The 19219-nt window shown below is 46.9% G+C and overlaps 1 protein-coding gene across 2 annotated transcripts in view; it reads right to left on the bottom strand.

The window, feature by feature from the left end:
• The window catches only part of si:ch73-22o12.1 (nectin-2), a 109115-nt gene that overhangs the window by 56504 nt on the left and 33392 nt on the right, over window positions 1-19219 (bottom strand). For both annotated transcript variants that reach the window (XM_052065159.1, XM_052065160.1), the window contains exons 2-3: window positions 2925-3034; window positions 627-876 (exon numbers count right to left, since the gene is read on the bottom strand). In XM_052065159.1, the coding sequence (XP_051921119.1) occupies window positions 627-876; window positions 2925-3034 (360 nt within the window). The remainder of the gene's footprint in view (window positions 1-626; window positions 877-2924; window positions 3035-19219) is intronic.

Raw genomic sequence — 19219 nt, 5'->3', positions numbered from 1 at the left:
GCAGAGATGCACTCAAAGAGATGACTTCATAAACTGTATTTATTGGCCACGCGAGATGCTGCCCATTTTAAAAATGGCCACCCTCTGAATGCAAATTGGTGGGCAGATCTATCCTCTCCGCATTGGAATAAAATATCCAATAAAATACGATAAAGTCTGCCAGGACAGATTCGTTTTGATGTGGAGGACTGACATCCCAAACTTAAGTCACCAATTTTTGCTTCTCGCGGTTATCGAGAAGGTTCTCGGTTTCCATTTGACTTTAAAGGCTTTGAGGTCATCCGCTCCGAGTGGCAAATTTTGGTCTGGAAATGCAGTCCGAGCCACGAGTTCAGCTACATCCACGACGGGCGCGATGCGCTGCTTAGCCCAACGCTCGTCCCGAACCTGAACCTAACCAGAGCGCGTCAAGTCAATTTTTGGAATTTGAGGTTCCATATCAGCAATTATCTGGGGCAATTGCGACGTGCAGGCTACCAAAAAAAAAAATCATCTTCACTTCGGATAGTCCACTGTTCCAACCTGATCCAAAACCTAAACCCGAAGGCTTAATTGTGGTCTGGTGTATTTCGAAGCACGTAAACATTGCAAGATACCCACGGTAAAGAATTCCTCTCGAGACTTACTGAGCATGACCAGTTGGGTGGCTCCCTGCTCGTGTCCGCTGGGGTAGGAAGCGAACTCGCAGATGTATTTGCCCTCGTCCGTCATGCGGACGTCGCTGATCTGGATGGAGGGGCCGTCCATGTTCGGGGGGCTCTGCATGAAGTTGACCCTGCCCTTGAGCGGCGAATCGGGGTAGTTGGGTTCGAAGACCGGGTGTAAGACGGCGATGTTCATGCGCTCCCCCTCTTTGGGCTCGTAGATCCAGGTGACCTGTGAGCGGAGCGCTTGTTCAGTGACGCTCGTACACACCAAATTTGAGTATTTTCGCTCACTTGGCAATCAAAGTCAGCAACGGGAAGATTACGAGATGTCTTGAAGACATTAGTCTTTTGTACGGTGTGTGTGTTTTGTCGTTTGTTTTTTTTTGGGCCTCCCGAACCTGCTCTAAAAATAGTCTGTCGGGCCCAATTAAGAACGATAAACCTGTTCAATCATGGATGCCATCTTTGTTATTAAAAAAAAAAAAAAAAAAAAAAAAAAAAGAAGCAACACATGGAATGAGTGCTGCAAATGCCCCCGTAACAAATAAATTCATGAAAAAAAAAATTATGACCTATTCCGGACATACTGCTCTTTCTCATAAATAATATTTCATTTATGCTATTAAAGTCGATTGTTATTATGACTTTTTTTTTTTTTTTTTAAATCACCGGCATCAGAAGACGTCGCCATTTTCCTGTGAACTCCACCCGGGTGCAGCGAGAACACAGAAAACGCATAAATGGAGCGTTGTATGAATATGGATGTGTATTTTCAGGAGCAGCACGCCATCCCAACCACTTTCACCCCCCCCCCCCCCCCACGTCCGAGCCCCGCCTCAGCTGCCTCCCAGAGCCTTTTTTCACTTCATTGAGATGCAACTAAAGGAGTGTTGCCATTACCATAGTCAATCCCCCTCAAGCAAATCTGAATCTCTGCATTGTTTGCGTGGCGCGGGAAAACGTTAAGGCTCAAATGTGATAAAAACCTATTAGCCCTCTCGCCTTAAGGATTAGTTCCGCCAGCCATGATTTGTTCGATTACAATTTAATGCCGGACGCAAAAATAAGGCCTCCAATCCCGCAACTGACAATTGTGACTAGAGCCAAGCAATTTCTACAAATTATCAGCACAATGAAATACAATTACGGCAGGAAGCAGATATCCGAAGCCGAAAATCGGGAACTGCGAAGGTCACGGTACAATCGCCATTTTGGTTTTCAAAACTTAACTGGGAGCACACCCGAAAATTTGTGCAGACAAGTCGGTCATAGCATATATATATATATATGTAAACATGTTGTACTTGCCGAATCAAACACTATTTTTTTGACTACCGTACATTTTTTTTAAATCAGAGATGCACGTTAACTTTCCAAGATCCCTTTTAGGCACCTTGTTTTTGTCTATAGCACTTGCGGTTATCTTAACAACAGTAGCAGTAATAATAATAAATTATTATTAATAATAAATAATTTAGGCTTCACAGTGCAGAGGTACCGGGTTCGATTCCAGCTCCGGCCTCCCTGTGTGGAGTTTGAATGTTCTCCCCGGGCCTGCGTGGGTTTTCTCCGGGTGCTCCGGTTTCCTCCCACATTCCAAAAACATGCGTGGCAGGCTGATTGAACACTCCAAAAATAGTCCCTAGGTGTGAGTGTGAGTGCAAATGGTCGTTCGTTTCTGTGTGCCCTGCGATTGGCTGGCAACCGATTCAGGGTGTCCCCCGCCTACTGCCCGAAGACAGCTGGGATAGGCTCCAGCACCCCCCGTGACCCTAGTGAGGATCAAGCGGCTCGGAAGATGAATGAATGAATGAATGAATAAATAATTTATTATTACTGCTTTTAATATTTTTTTATATTTTATTACTACTATTAATAATAATAAATCATTATTAATAATAAATAATTTATTATTATATTATTACATAGTCATAACCATAATATGTATGAATTCATGGTTAGGTTGAGCAACAGGTGGATTTTTTTTTTCTTCTTTTGAATGAAACGTCACATTCTACGCTATAAATTAGATTTTACACAATCGGGATGGTGCAGAGACGTATGACTGTTGGACCCCCTCAATTTGCATCGAATGGGGGACCACCAGATCAGCCCACCAGCAGTCAAATTTGGCCTCTAATTGACGCCCCACTGGAATGCATCGGGGAAAAACCAATACCGATGAAACCCTAAAAAAAAAAAGCCACCTCAAAGCATCTCCCCTCTTTGCTGTTGACCAGTGCAATGAAGAAAGTGATCATCGAGATCCCAACCAACCATGGTGAGCTGAATCCCGGTGGTGTCCGTGAAGGCACAGCGCAGGTTGACCGTCTGGCCGGGATACGACAAGACCTCGGGCTCCACTTTCACACGCTGGCCCGACACCCCTAAGCACACACACAAAGAAGAGAGACACTTTTTTCATTTCTGCCGCTCACGAGTCCGACGGAGGAGATGAGAAAAAGAGAAGCGCATCATAAACGGGTGATAAATGGAGGTGTCTGCCGCAACATATAAACCCTGGCAAGTAGTCCGCAAGAGTTTGCCGGCGCGTGACTGTGCCTGCGTGGACAGAGCAGCCGAAATAAAAAAATAAAATACCCCACACACACACACACACAAAAAAAAGAGGTCATGTCGGGGGGGGGGGGGGGGGGGTGACAAAAGAAAAGCGGTCATTTATCATCCGGACGGCCCTTGCTGCTTTCACCTCCCACTTGCTGATACCAACACAGTCCTTCGCAAGCGGCAAGGAGTCAAAATAAATCTGCTTTGGTTGCCGAGCGAGAAACGGAGCAATGGAGCTTTCCAACCGCAATCTGACAAGTATTTGTGTGTGTGTGTGTGTGTGTGTGTGTGTGTAATCCAGGTCTCTGTGAAAATGTAATTACTTGTATGAGTAAGCCGGCATTAAGTATGTGTCAGCAAGATGGCACCTGTTTCAAGTAAAAGTGGATTACCTGTTAAATACGCAACCTCAAATTTCTGCAGCTGGAATGTGTGTGTGTGTGTGTGTGTGTGTGCGCATGTGTGTGTGTGCAAGTGAGCTCACAAAGTACACACTGAAAGGTGTTGGAAATGTTTTAAAATCCGACCCCCACTAAACGAGTTAATCGCCTGCGACGGAAAGTTCAAGTTTGACGACTTAAGGGGCTGGCACGCTGAACCCTGCTGCCATTTCACTCAAGGCCTCTAGGTGTCGCCAACCGTTTCAAACTCTTGCCCAAATGCTTACAACTAAGGTCGTGATCGATTAATCAGTCACGATGGGAGGTTTCGAAAAGCTGCAAAAAAAAAATGCGTCTCTGCATCTTCCGCACTAGCTATGCAATGCGGTTAGTTGACAATCATGACTTTTGATAGATCGACGAATCATTCACATAACTTTTTTGGCATTTCAGTTTCTCTACAATAAATATTCTCAGATTGCTGTTGTGCTCCTTGAAAGCAGTCCGATTATTTTTTTTTTGTACTCATCGATAATGTTGGCTCCTTCTTTGGGAAAAACAAGGTTCAACATTTTAGCCAATTGGCTGCAACCACAACTTTTCGGTGAGCGACAAAAAAAATTTGGTTGTCCCTCTGATGCCCTGCGAGACCTCAAAAATCAGTTGCCGACTTGGGCTTTGTTGACCACCGCGTCTCGCTTTCGACACTTGCACACACACACACACCGAGGAAAACTCCTTCACCTTCCATCCATCCATCCATTTTCCGAGCCGCTTGATCCTCACTAGGTCGCGGGGGGTGCTGGAGCCTATCCCAGCCGTCTTCAGGCAGTAGGCAGGGGACACCCTGAATCGGTCGCCAGCCAATCGCAGGGCACAGAGAGACAAACAACCATCCACGCTCACATTCACACCTAGGGACAATTTTAGAGAGATCAATCAGCCTGCCACGCATGTTTTTGGAATGTGGGAGGAAACCGGAGCACCCGGAGAAAACCCACGCAGGCCCGTGGAGAACATGCAAACTCCACACAGGGAGGCCGGAGCTGGAATCGAACCCGGTACCTCTGCACTGTGAAGCCGAAGCACTAACCACTGGACTACCGGGCCACCTCCTTCACCTTTACATAAACAATTACCGGCGGATCCAGTCCGACCGGTTTGCGTCGAGCCAAAGCTGCCGTTGTTGAAACTAATATCAAGATGACTGATAAAACGCGCGCACACGCACCATACATAGGCTGGGAGATAAAAGGAAAAGGGCAGCGCTGTCTTTTCTTTTGGACGAGCAATAAACTCCGCACCTTTTCTTCTCTGGGAAGACGCGATATATCAATACGAGGGGCGAGGAATGAGTAAAAGGAAAAAGCGAGAGGGAAGAAAACAAGGCTGTTAGGCCAAGAATAACAGCAGCAGCTCTCCGCGGACCGGGCCAATTTGCAACCGCAAAACAACACGCTTGAAAACCACCGAGGAGCCTTTGGACAAGCACCAGGCGACGGGCCCGCGCCACGGCTCAGGCGAGCTTGATCATCTCTCCCGTGGTTGTCTCTTTTTCTTCCGCCCCCCCCCCGCCCCCCCCCCCCCTCTTCCAGACATGAGAATTTCCGACGCATGGCTTCATTGGCATCTTCGCATCTGCGGGCAGCGTCTCGACGCTGTCCATCAAACTTGAACTAGGCTGACTAGACCCAAATTAGCTCCGGGATGGGGAGTTGCACTTAAGTTGCCGCGGAATCGAGTGCGGGAGGACGCTGAGCGAGAGAGAGAGAGAGAGATGAAGTGACTGACACTCCAAAAGTCATTTCAAAGGGGAGAAAGAAACTCAAGCTGCTCCTCTCTCGAATTTGGGGTCAGTGGCCACAACAGCAATTTAGGACACGCCTTTTTTTTTTTTCAGTTGCCGTGCAAAGTGTAAACAATTCATGTTAGCATCAGGACTGGAAGATTTCTTTTAGATTTTTGCTTTTTTTTTTTTTGGGTAGGGGGCAAGGGAGGGGAGGGGGCGGAATCATCGTTTGTAAACTATATTGAAAAGCATTGACATTAGTTGTATGTTTGGAATCTTTATTGATTTCTATTATTCACTTGAGGAAAAGGAAGTTGATAAATAGAGTTGATTGAAAATTGACACAAGAGTGCCAGGGTGAAGTTTGTATATAATCCCGATACAAACCAAAAGTTGTACAAATATCACGGTTAAGGGTAAAGTATGAGCCTTAATGGAGACTTCTTCTTACTTTTTCTTTTCTGATTGATATAAAAATGATTTAGTAGATATAAACACATAACGGGGTAGGACTAGATAACTTTTTTTACTTCATCCTACTCCCTTGAACATAACTGTGTTGAATGAAGACTGATTTCTTTCTTTTTACTTTTTTTATCTACCTAATTTTCTGTCAAATTATTATTGTATATGTTTTATGTTCAATAAACAAACAAACTCTGATACTAATGCATAACAGCAAAGCCTGGGGTCGTATTATACACAAGTCCAGAGAAGGAAATGCTTTTTCCAGGTTGAATTTTAGGACGTGGGGGGGGGGGGGATATAAGGACAGGTGTGTGTGTTATTTACAGTACTTTACCGTAGTTGTGGATTAATTCTTGCACCCGCCACCCCAAAAATAATCCACGGCTCCAAACTTGAAGCGCTCTCAAGTTGGAGACGACTCCCTCTTGTCCCGCTGCATGTTTTCTGACACACACACGCCCAAAAATGTTTTTTCCAAGACTTCCAAGGCGTCCCCCAACAGCAGTGCATTCATTTATGACACACCCGTTGACAGGCGCCATTTTCAACATCCGCACTGTTGCCAGTTGCCCGACTTGGCTGGAAGATGGCGAACCCGGCGGCCACTTTGGCCTGCAAATGCTACACTCCGTGTCGCAGTTACGGAGGGGCGGGGGGGGTTCTGCGCGTCTCGCAAGGGGGCGGCAGAACCACAGCCATCTGTCTGTCTGTCAGTCATTCTCGGGCAGTAAGAAACAGCCAGCGCAGGTCAATTCTCGCCCGACCACCCTGAAGAGACATGCTGGCCTACACACACACACACACACACACACACACACACACATTTTCTGTTGATGGTCCCTGAACCCTCAAGACTCTGTCGTTCAAGCAGCGGCGACGCTCCAAGCCAAGGGAGGCATTTGGAAAGAACAATTGCGAGTATAAATATTTCGAGAGCGCGGGTCGTATGAAGAGAAAGGGAGTGAGATGAGTACTGAATGGAGGGAATTGGAGGATTTTAAAAAAAAGGCGGGTCAAGGGTACGAGAACAAAAGAGAGCGAGGGCGAAGAGACGGTTGGAGGGGTGGGGAGAGCGGCCAAAGACGTGTGTCGCCTACGAGTGACGCTCCAGACACCGACAGGCGCCCTCGACATCTTCCAGCCGTCAACTTGTGTCGTTGACGGTTATGTCTCGTGGCGGCTGGCCAAACGCGGGCAAACATTCAACAACGATCCTCTGGCTGGTCACGGTGACATTTCCCTATTTTCTGCCATTGGTGTGTGAAGAGGAAAATGAGAAAGGAGGGGAGGGGGGGGGAGGTGTGGATGAAAAGGGTGCGAGGAGGGAGGATGCTGTGCCAGGAATGGGGAATGAACGAGGGGGAAGAGGCGGCGCGGGAAAAAGGACACGGAGCGGGGGGAGGGAGGTTAACGGGAGACGGCCGGAGGGACAAAAGAGCGACAAATAAGCAGGTGAGAAAGAGGAAGGAGAAGAGAGAGGGTGAAAAATGGAGCTCGTCAGGTAAGGAAAGAAGTGGCGCGGGGAGGAAGAAATAGAGCGAGGCGGCAGCGCGCTTGACCTTGTATAAAGCGCCTGTCGTCACACACGCACGTGCGGGCGCGCACACACACGGAACACCAAAGAACATGCAAGAAAAAAAAAAAAATAATAATCATTCAACAGAAAGCTCAAGTTGCTTCCTCCCACATGCCCAAAATCAGGCATTTTGGGCAGAGAGTGAAGCTTCATTGAAGCTTCATGAGCGCGTAAAACTCCTAATTAAATGTGTTAATTAATTGTGACTGCTGTCAGGCTGCTGAATAAAAATAACAACAATAATAATAATTAATTCATTCATCATCCGAACCGCTTGATCCTCACTAGGGTTGCGGGGGGTGCTGGAGCCTATTCCAGCCGTCTTCGGGCAGTAGGCGGGGGACACCCTGAATCGGTTGTCAGCCAATCGCAGGGCACACAGAGACGAACAACCATTCGCACTCACACTCACACCTAGGGACAATTTAGAGCGTTTAATCAGCCTGCCACGCATGTTTTTGGAATGTGGGAGGAAACCGGAGCACCGGGAGAAAACCCACGCAGAAAACCCACTGGACTACAGGGCCGCCCAATAATAATAATAATACTAATGATAATTAAATGAGGTGAAAGACAATTTTAAATAGCACTGCGATTTATCCATTTTTTGTGTTTATATTGCACTTAATTGAACGGTGGTTGTTGTTTTTTTTTCTTCTTTCTTCCTACATTCTTGCTGCTGGAGGCTGTAAATTTCCCCAGTGTGGGACAAATAAAGGATATCTTATCTTATCTTAAATTCTTTGATTATGAAACAAAAACAACTTTCATCATGAATCGATACCACTTCTTTTTAAGTACACATGTCCTAAAGTTCTTATTTGGAACAAATCAAATTTGACTGAAATTGAATATGAAAACATAATTCATAAAAGACTTATGTTTTTATGTCTATTTCGCATCGGGCATGTGCAGCTTTACAGGTGCCACAACCTTCCGTTTAGTCCAATGTCATGTCTAATTCACAGAGAAATGAAAGAGAAGGCGCAACAATAAAACACCCTCATTTTCAATTCAACAGGTTTAGTGCTGAATCGTTTTTTGCATAATGACACCAAATAAATAAGCGATGAAAACCCCACAACATTAGAAAAAATAAAAATAAAAATGACATTTTCTCTCCTGCCTTTCCGGGGCAGCTCGTCTGCATCCAAAACGCCACCCGCGCATAGTTTTGGAGCCTGCATCTGCTCGCCTCACATTCCCTCCGAGGCTGACTTTGACGCCTAATGGCATCCGTGCCCTCCGCGTGATCCCCACTCTCGGCGGAGAAGCGGCACTACATCCGAATGGGGAGAGCGAGCGGAGGCCATCACCTAAAATATCCAACGGCCTTCGCGGCTAACCCACTCTGTCACTTCATCATCAAGCTAGCGGCCGGCGACTGACAGGTTGGGCCCGCCGGCAGATTGCCGGCGTTGTCCGCGACTCTCCCCCCTTTCAGACCGCTTTCGGTCGAAATATACCGGCGTACTTATTTCTCTATATTCTACCAGCTCCAGCGCCCGTTCGTGCGGTGCCAGGTGACCTGCAAAACCGCAATTACAGTTAAATGTCAATTTTTGACATCATACTTCGCCAGTGCGATATTTCCAAAGTCGGAGGGCAAAACGCCCACGCCGAGAGGGAAGATGTGGGCGTGTTATCCTTTGGCTTTTCCCGTGCACCGATTGCTCTACAGCTAATTACGTCCTCATTATTTCCGCAGGTCGGTGCAAAGTTCTCACTTCGTATTAATCTCGAGTTGTTGTTGCGCCCGCCCACCGCAATGGTGAACATTAATAGCTTCCACCCAGGCGGTGGCAGAGTGGGCACTGGCTGCTCTGCCCTGATGGAATCTCGTTTCTGCCTGGTTACTTCCCTCCCTTAAGCGAGGCGTTTTATTAAAGCGGAACGGGATGGGCTTCACGGGCCAACCGATCACAGCTGATGACTTGACAAGCGCCGTTATTTATTTTTTTTGCACCCGAAGGCGGCACCCGTGTAATGAAATGAGGTTATTCCTCGACACCGCCGGAGCAATTTGGGCAGGAACACAATGAATGTCAGTGTCGGCGGCGTCACGGTATGCCTGCCAGAGCCCTCGGTGACGCAAACATCCACAAATATGATAAATATGCGAAAAGAGCTTCATCATTTCATTTTTTTTTCCTCCCTCTGAGGTCGAGCGGGTCAGATGGTTTTGTGCTCTAGCCTTAAATACAAGCTTGCGATAACCTTCAAAAGATGTCACATGCAAAATACTGTCCCCCCCCCCTAGCTTGTTCAACGTTTTTTTAAAAAAATGGTCCTTGATTTAATGACCAAAGGAATTTGTACAGTGCATTCAAAGTACAGTAACAGGGTTCCTCTTTTATACTAAAACAAGCATTTGTGTACACTGCTCCGCAAGTTTGTTTTATTGAAAATAGATCAATCTCCAGGCCGCGTCTTAGCGGTGACGTATTTTTTTCTCACGCCAACGCGTTCCAAATTTAGAAACTCATTGACTCATTTGGACCAGCGCACACAAGACCCGACACACACACACACACACAGCACCCGCTCATTTGCTCTGCTAAATGTTAGCCGCTTCACTGGCAGTCAAATGCCAAACAAAATAATTCATGACATTTATGACACTCGGAGTTTTACCTGACAGCTTAATGGCATTTTGTATGAAAATCAAATTGCGCAGCATCACGTTTGAGTCTAGATTCCAGGCAAGACTGCAGTCTTCGTACTGTTTGAAATTCCACCGTGACGCATATTGATATCGATTTATCCGGCAGCCCCTGGACCAGCCAATCGCAGGGCATAGAGAGAGCAAGAAACCAGCAGAGCTAAAGCTAAACCGCTGCCCCTTGCGCAGCGACCAACCAGCTGCCATTATATCACCAAGTCGCACGGCACCGGGGTCGTCTGACCTTCACGTCTACGCGCAGATGTGTCACGCACGCACACACTTGGGTGTACTTTGGTATGCCGAGAGCAAAGCGGGGACGGCCGCTTAGCTTTGACAGGCGCGGCGCTTTGACAAGCCAAGAATAAAACTTGAGCCGCGCGTCATCTCCTTATTGACCTTTCCCGATAGACCCGCCAATCGATAGCGGGCGACCGGGTTTTACAAGCAACCGCCCGCGCATTTCCGCTGTCGTTGTCAAAGAAGTACATTGCGATCATAGATTGCGATTTATCATTTGTGCCTTTTTTTTCTTTTGAAATGGGTGTTGTTCAAGACAGGTCATTCTTTCCGTTATTCACGGAAACTAAGTTTTTTCTTGTATTCAGGGTCAACTCTTGGTGAATTGTTTATTTCCACGTTCAGATGAAGGTTCGTGTCAAAGTAAACATAAAACGTTGGGAATGACATGGCCTCCAAGAGTTTTGAGTTTGTATCGCAAGGCACCGCTGCACGCTGAACTAAAGGGAGGAGCTTCCTTTAGCCAGGGTATAGCTTGGTCTAATGGAGGGAAAAAAAGTGCTTTGGCGCCATTTGGCATCTGTCGGCAAAGCTTTTGGTGGGGTTAATAACCGTTGGCTTTTCGCTCTTAAACACACTAAACACTCAACGCAGAAGCTTACCGTGAGCCACATCATCACCACCTCACCAGGCACCGCCTCTTAAAGGCACAGGCATGTACACGGGCGCCGCAATATTGACGCCATTCCAAAAAGCTGCGTTTTCATACATTCACAAACTGCGTTTGTATGAGTTTTCGGATTTTGAGCAAATGAGGATGGGATCCCCCTGCGAGAAAACGCTGGTTCGCCGTAGCGGGCGATTGAAACATGCGGCGGCGGCTCTGACGCAACCAGAGGAAGGTCTTCATTTTCACTTTGTTCAACGCGATATGATGAAATACTTGATAAATGAGCGTACACAGCGTGGCTTAGGGGTAACGTGAGAAAAAGTCATAAAAGACGCAGCGGGCGGGGACATGGGGAGACGCGAAAAGGCTTCAAAAGCGTCAAGGAGAAATGAGCAGCTGGAGGAGAAACCTGCAGAGGGAGGGGTGCGCGCACGTGGTGCGCGCGTGCGGGCGGGCCAGCGAGGGAGCATCCGTACGCTGATGCATATTCCTATTAAGTCGCCTGTTTATACAAACATGCCCCGAGAAAAAGAGAGGATATTATTTGCAAAAATAAGCGTTTACCAATTCAATTTAGTGCAGCGCATTAATACGAACGCCCCGGGAGGAATATATGGAAATGCCGGCTCATAAAAAGTGCATGAACTTTACCTCGAAATGCTAAAATGCCTCTTCTGCGCACGAGGTAGAGCGGGACTACTAAACGTGGCTATGGGGGCGCAGGTTCAGACAACAGTATATAGTGAAAGGTCTCCAAAGTGGCAAAAATACGACGATATCGGCAAAATCCCGGGAGATTTTGCTGCACGGGTGTGTCTAGTGCCGTCGTGATCGTCACAGTCAAAGTTGTGCCATGATTAAGGTTCGCATTCTGCGACCACGCGCGCTTGTTTTTATGTTAGGGCGGCGATGGAAATGGATCACTTCTTTTATATTACTATACAAGTGCCATGCTTATCCAAAATCCTTAAAAATCCTCAAAAATCCTCAAATAAAATCATCCGATGCCAATGTTTTTAATTCCACGTATTTTTTTGCGCTTTTATTGCCACTACCCAACAGTACCAGCGATGTAAAGAAGAAAAGTGTGATGACGATTGAAAAAAAAAAAAAGGGAGCTCACTACACGATGTTTCCCACTAAGGGATGCAATTCATATATAATACATTAGAAAAAAAAAACAAAAAATTGAATGCTTGTTGTCTCGCAAAATGGCCTCAAATCAAATGAACAATAATTAAAGAACTGATTGTACACAACTCGTGTTGCTATTTCCCTCCCCGTATGTCAGTTACGCATAAATGTTAATGTTCAGCTCAGACATCACTTGCACATTGACGGCGGCGTGTACTTCCTATTTCAATTACTTCCAATGGGGACAAAATAAAAACAAATCAGAAAGTGACACCACAAACAAATTGGCCTGTGATTTTGTCTTAAAATTCAACTGATAAAGAAATAAACTCACATGTCAATTAATCTCCGAAGCGGGAGGGGTCGGGGCGGGGGGGTACAATGTAATGCAACAGTCCGGCAATAAATTGCCAGCCTTCGAGGGGACTGCCATTGCGTTTTTATTGGATGCGTTTCAGACAGGCGCCGATTTATATTAATTGTCGTTTTAACGGCTCGACAATGCGGCGCCTGTGAACTGAGCGGGGTTATGACGCGAGGCGTTCCCGATGCACTCGTGTGTCCAGGGTGAGAGCGACAGTGGTATTAAATCTTGAGATCCACCCCCCAAACCGTCAGCAAATACAAAAAACAGATGTGGTAATTCGGTGAACCCCCCCCCGGTTTACACAATTGATGTTTTCCAATGTGAACGATGAAAATGGATGATAGCGAGAACATGTGATTTTTCTCTACTAGTTTCTCCATTGCGCAACAAAGTATTTCTGAGCGCCTGTTTCCACTTTTAAGATTGTACAGCTTTCCAACGAAGGGGCAAGGTCAAGCTGTTAATTTGTCACTCCACATTGAATTTTCCTCAGGCCTTCAAAATTGCGCGTCGGCCGCCTCCAGCTACTTTTGTGCCGCCCCCGGCCAGGCCGATTGCTATTGCTCAACACGGCAAAAAGCTCCAGCCGCGCTGATTGAGCAATGGTCGTCCCGTTGCGGCAGTTACTCCTTTTAACTGCGATTTCAACGTCGCCATCTCAACTGCAGTGCACAAAAAGATCGAAGAAGAAACAGATCAAATCGCTAGCCTGTGCTATCGTCGTCCTGATTTTCCCTAACAGATTTCAGAAACGGGCAAATATTGCCTGGGTTTTTTTTTTCTTGTCAATTTTCTTTGGTAAAAATAAAAGTTTCCTTCGGGTCAAATTAACGTTTAGGATTTTTAACATTGCAGATATGGCAAAGTAAATCAGCCACTTCCGTAAAAAGCAACCTAGTGAGGAACAAAGTCGCATCCAGAGTAGAGAAATGAATGCGACAAGTCGTTAAAATGTAACACTGCGCGTTGTGGCGGCAACGTGGAATTTTGGTCTAAAAAACTCGTGATGGTGAGGAATGGAGGACAGGACGAGTCGGCGAAGCGAGGACACATAAATCCGATTGCAATTAGGAGCATAAGAACGCCAAGTCAACATATTTTTCATTCCTCTTTCCATACGTCCCCCCCCCCCCCCCAAAAAAAACCCTGTGGTTTTTGACAAGCAGAGGCTGAATCATTTTACCTGGTTCAGGCATCCACTATAATTTGCAAGGTCCATATTTTTCCATAAGAATACTTAAGTAATTGTGATTTTCCTACTCCGTTAGTAGCGGTTAGTGATCCCTTATGACTTATGTGCAAGTTTACATCATTGCCCCTGAACAAACGGCGCTCGGTCACGTGTCTGTCTTTAAAAAAAAAAAAAAAAACTGCTTAAAAGAAAATAAAAACGCTGCTTCATGTTCATACTTCACACAACACTCCAGCTGAGGAAAAAGCCTGCTTAAGAGACAAGGTGTCGGGGCAAAATGTGCGTGAGGTAGGCATTGTGGGTGATGGGGGTTGTCTGGTGGGTTGGGGGGCGGGTGGGGGGGGGGGGGGGGGGGGGGTTAGATGCACTCTTCTCCACCGGGTGAATAATTCATCTCCAGGGTGGAACGAGAGCGCCGTGCTCGCCTTCCCTCCTGCTCTCATCTCTTCATTATTGATAAACAGCAACATCTACACTGTACCTGACCCAGGAGAGACTGCGCAGAGAGACGCACGGGGGCGAGTGCGGGGTGGGCAAGAAAGAAAAAAAAATGGCAATAAAGAATAACTGGCTGGAAAGAAAGGCAGTAAAAATGAGAACAAGGGGGGGTGGAGGGGGGGGGGGGCAACCCAAAGAGAGGCGTATGACAAGTGGCGAGTTTAACAAGCTGGCTCGGGCCGCTTTAGGGCTCATAAAAAAGTCTTGGGGACAGCGAGGGTTTCGTGCATCCAGAAAAAAAGGCAGAGCCCCCCCCCCACCCCCTGAGATGGACAAACGCCGCGCTGAATAAGTGACTGAATAAGTTAGAGGCTGGACGGCTGACAGACACCCAGGTCCCCCTGCGGCTTTGTTGGACCCTTCACGTCAGTCTACCTTCACCGCATCACTTCTTTGGTTCCATTATTTTTATATACACACACACACACGCGCACACACACACTCTCCCGGTGATGTAGCCTCATCCTGTCTTTTCATTTTGGAACAAATCCGTTTTTCATCCCCCTAGCTCAGTCCGCACTCCCTTCGTTTTTGAAGCGGCTGATTCATTTTCTGTCTGGCTTCTTCATACAAGACCCGCGTGCCAGCGCTCGTCATGGTAATTGGACTGGCCATGACGTTGTGACGCCCCCACCCCCACCCTCCCCGACTCTTCATGAAATACAGTAGAGCAGAACCCCTAAAAAGGCTCACCTCCATTTTGCGTCAACATTTTCAACATGAAGACTACAAGGTCTAGGGTCTTGCGTTTTGAGTTCCATCACCATTTGCAGCAATGTAAGCCCAACGCAGTACCCAAGTCACAATTACAGGAAATGTAAGCAATCCTAAAAACAAAAATCATAAATTGAAAGGTCAAGTCTGGCTTTCAAGGACCCTGCATAATGACCCTTAACCGGGCGCTCGAATGGCACAAAACGGCAGCCTCCTCGTGCCATTTCGTGCATGGCTTCTCGAGACTGTTTTGGTGGGTCTCCTCATGATAAACGTGTGTACCAAAATTAATGTAGCCGTGGTTCAAATTTGGAAGGAATCAAGTACATCTTTGAAGCACTCCAGGATGAACGAGCCTAAAATGGACGTTTCCGAAAAAAAAATGTCAGACAGCCTACGAACGACTACTCAAGTTTCCTCCTTGCTCGCCATCATCGCGCCAAATTATTTCTACACATCATTAGTCCGGCTTGCAAAAATGATCCCTCCAAGGCCTGTTTTTGAGGAGTAGATTTAGCTTTTTTTTTTGGTGTAATTAAGTTACCCCATGAATCTTTGCAGCTCTACATCGGACATTCCTTCCCCAGTGCTGCGAGGACAGAGCTGGAGAATGAAATATGAAAATTAATGTGAGGCGTTGTCCAGGCACAGTTCACAGCGGTTTGGGGGGGGGGTCAGCCGCGTAAGTAGAATCTCCATTCAGCCGCCATTATTCATGCGAAGGATTTGCACCTTTATCAGGTCTGGCAGGGAGCTTGCCAAAAGAACTTTTACACACACACACACACGAACACACACGACAACAGGGAGCTTGTTTATGCACACGCACGCACACAAATTTGGAAGCGCTCGCCCGTCGGACGCAGTCATGAATTAAAGGCAATGTCACAAGTACACAATTGAAGAACAGTGCCAGGTAATTCAACAAATGTCCTTCTTGCAAGTGTGTACATGCATGTGTGTGTGTGTGTGTGTGTGTATGTGTGTACACATCCATCCTGGCGGCGTGTTAGCATAATGTGATTATACGTCCTATTTTTGTGGGTGTGAGAGTCTGGCGAGGTGTCAGCGGATATTTCGGAGGAGCGGTGGGTGGGGGGGGGGGGGGGGTGGGGGGGGGGGGTTGGCGCGATCCTTTTGGAGAATTAAAGCGGCGCCGCCCCTTAAAGCCAAAAGGAATTCCATGACATGGCCGCCCCGGGATCTAAACGCAGCTGTGCGAGTTTCCAAGGTTTTGTCGGCTTTTATTTTGGTCACCTTTGCTTCACACCTTGGGGGAGTGCATTTTGTTTCCCAGCTGACCCCCCGCCCCAACCTCACCCGACCCCCACCACTGGTCAACTGTCAACTCATCACTCATTCATAGACAGACAGCGCGAGGAGTTCCAATCCCCGTTTGTACATCACATTAAGGGATTAAAAACAAACAGCAGTTGTGTCATATAGCGGGAGACGAGGGGAGGGGGGGGGGGGGCGTTAAGCATCGTCGGTCTACTAGGGGGATCACACAGCAGGCGAGCAAAATCAATGGCTGCCATATGGGAGACAGAAGGTCAGGCACAACAAGTAAACAAACACACACACAAGCAACGGGAAAATATCGTCATAAACTGACGATGGCGTCTGTCACAACATCCAGCGACGACCAGATGGATTGAATTACTGATGAGCGCGCGAGTGCGCACGTGCGTGCGTGTGCATGCGTGTGTGATGGGCTCAGAGCATGAAGCGAGGAACGTTTGAGGACTCAAGGGAAGATTATGTTCCAAACAACTGCTCGTCATGACGTTATTGCGCATGTAAGGACAAAACTTGGCTGTGCCCGTGCTGAGAGATGCTACGCTACATCAAATGGGGGTGCGCAAACCTTTCATGCGCAAGGGCCATATTTTCGGAGTTTTAACAACGGACAGATGGGCCAGATCATTAATGGACAAGGCGAGAACATATAGACATGTTTTTGGAGATTCAAATCAGGAATTCTTACAAGAATTCATTCTTTAATTAACTATTTTCGTCAAATAAATACAGCTTCTTTTTAGCGCTGTGACTCTTTAAATAGAAAACGAAAAAAAAAAAGTACAGAAGAGTCATAATATTACGTGCTGCCCGTAGCAACTGCTATTGTACCTGGGGGTTGTTGTAATGTACATCGTAAGGTTTAAAAAATAAAAAATAAAAAATAAAAATTGCATTACAATCCACAGTGAATTTCATTCATTCATCTTCCGAGCCGCTTGATCCTCACTAGGGTTGCGGGGGGTGCTGGAGCCTATCCCAGCTGTCTTCGGGCAGTAGGCGGGGGACACCCTGAATGGGTTGCCAGCCAATCACAGGGCACACAGAGACGAACAACCAACCACGCTCACACTCACAACTAGAGACAATTTAGAGTGTTCAATCAGCCTGCCACGCATATTTTCGGAATGTGGGAGGAAACCGGAGCACCCGGAGAAAACCCACGCAGGCCCGGGGAGAACATGCAAACTCCACACAGGGAGGCCGGAGCTGGAATCGAACCCGGTACCTCTGCACTGTGAAGCTGACGTGCTAACCACTGGACTACCGGGCCGCCCTCAGTGAATTTCATTGCAAGTTATTTTAAGCATTTCAAGCTCATTCATTTTAACCTGCTGAATGTTGATAACGGAAGCCGCCGCAGGTTTCGGAAGGCACCAACAATTAGACGGAAGGAATGTGGCACGATAAATAAGCCGAGGAGCGGCTACGAGCGGAACGGGCTGTGTGTTTATTTGAGCGGCCGCATTGTATACGTCTCGTTTCCGTCACGCCGGTCTGCAGGGGCGCCTTGGCGCGGGTGGAGGAGAACGGGCCCATTGTCTGGAGATTCAATAGCGCTCAGGTAAGATGAAACTGCTTGTCAACACTTTGCTATCAGTTCCAGTAGAAGGAAGGGAAAGGTGCTACCGAGATGGAGGAAGGGGCAACGAATGAAGGAATGAATGAATGCGTGACAAAGCACAGGGACGGCACTGCCCCCCCCCCCTCTCTCATTTGCTACAGTACAGACGATTGATGGAGTGCAAGGGCGGTTGATAAGAATCATTTTGTCTTTGTAGCGGCTATTAACATCAACTTTGATGCTTCCCTGCAGAGGAGACAAACACCCCCCCCCCACCCCCCCCCGGCCGGAGTCATCTTATCTTATCACCCCGTCTGTCTTGAGGAATACAACCAAATACACGAAATGATAACACAAGGCAAGCAGGGGGTGACACTAAGTACAGTCCAGACCCTGAGTGCAACTACCCGTATAAAAGTGCTCATTAAAAGAAGAAAAAAAAAAAAAGGTAAAGACGGCAACGTGCTATAAAAAGGACCAACAAACGGCAAAGTCACCAGATTGTCCTCAAAGTAACTTTGAGGCGTGCCATCGTTTATTTTCTTTACGACTGGTCTATTAGAGGCACGAAGTTGGCGATTATTGTGCAGCCATACGTCTCACCTTTTGAAAAGTAAACATAACAGCTCCTGCAATGAGAATTATTTATCTCTTAAACGTTAAGGAGGGTAACACAAAAGTTGATAGAAACAATGGATCTCAATGAAACGATGGTTAACACACTATCTCAGCCATGTCCAAAGTCCGGCCCGCGGGCCAAATCCGGCCCGCGGTCGAATTTCATCCGGCCCTCGGCCCCTGTCATAAAGTCAGTGCCGTCTGGCCCGCAGGTTGGGCGCAATGGAACACGTGTTGCATTGACTGAGGTCTCGTCGACTGGTGAGTGATGTTTCATAGAGTACTGCTTCCCTCTAGTGGCTAAATGAGTAATAGCATTTAGACACTAGAGGGCATCACTCACGAGTTAACAAGACATCACTCCGTGTTTATATTGACTGATATGTCATATTTCAAATTCCTGTTTCAAATGAACCAAAAGAAATTCTTAAGATTGTTGAAATTCAAATCAAAATGGAAATGTGAAACAGACTGGCTTACTAAAATTTGTTGAACAATATTGTTGTTCAATGTAAAGAATGTCAGCCAAGGTCGGCCCCCCGACATTTTACCACATAAAATCTGGCCCCCTTGGCAAAAAGTTTGGACACCCCTGCAGCACTATCTCATCAAATCTATATCGATATATGTTTTTTTTGTTTGTTTAACAAATAGCAACATTTGTACAAACATTTCCAAGACTCAAGGCAAGAGTTACAGTATGCGCTAATGCTAGCACTACGTTGAGCCAACAAGGAGAACGATGAAGATGGACAATGAACCGGTCAACCAAATGGTCCCACCGTTCCAGAAAAAAAAAAAAACATGGCGGAGCAATGACAAACAAACAAATA

Source organism: Hippocampus zosterae, chromosome 5, assembly GCF_025434085.1.
Source record: "Hippocampus zosterae strain Florida chromosome 5, ASM2543408v3, whole genome shotgun sequence".
Classification (NCBI taxonomy): Eukaryota; Metazoa; Chordata; class Actinopteri; order Syngnathiformes; family Syngnathidae; genus Hippocampus; species Hippocampus zosterae.
This window is presented reverse-complemented; position numbering and strand designations above follow the sequence as displayed.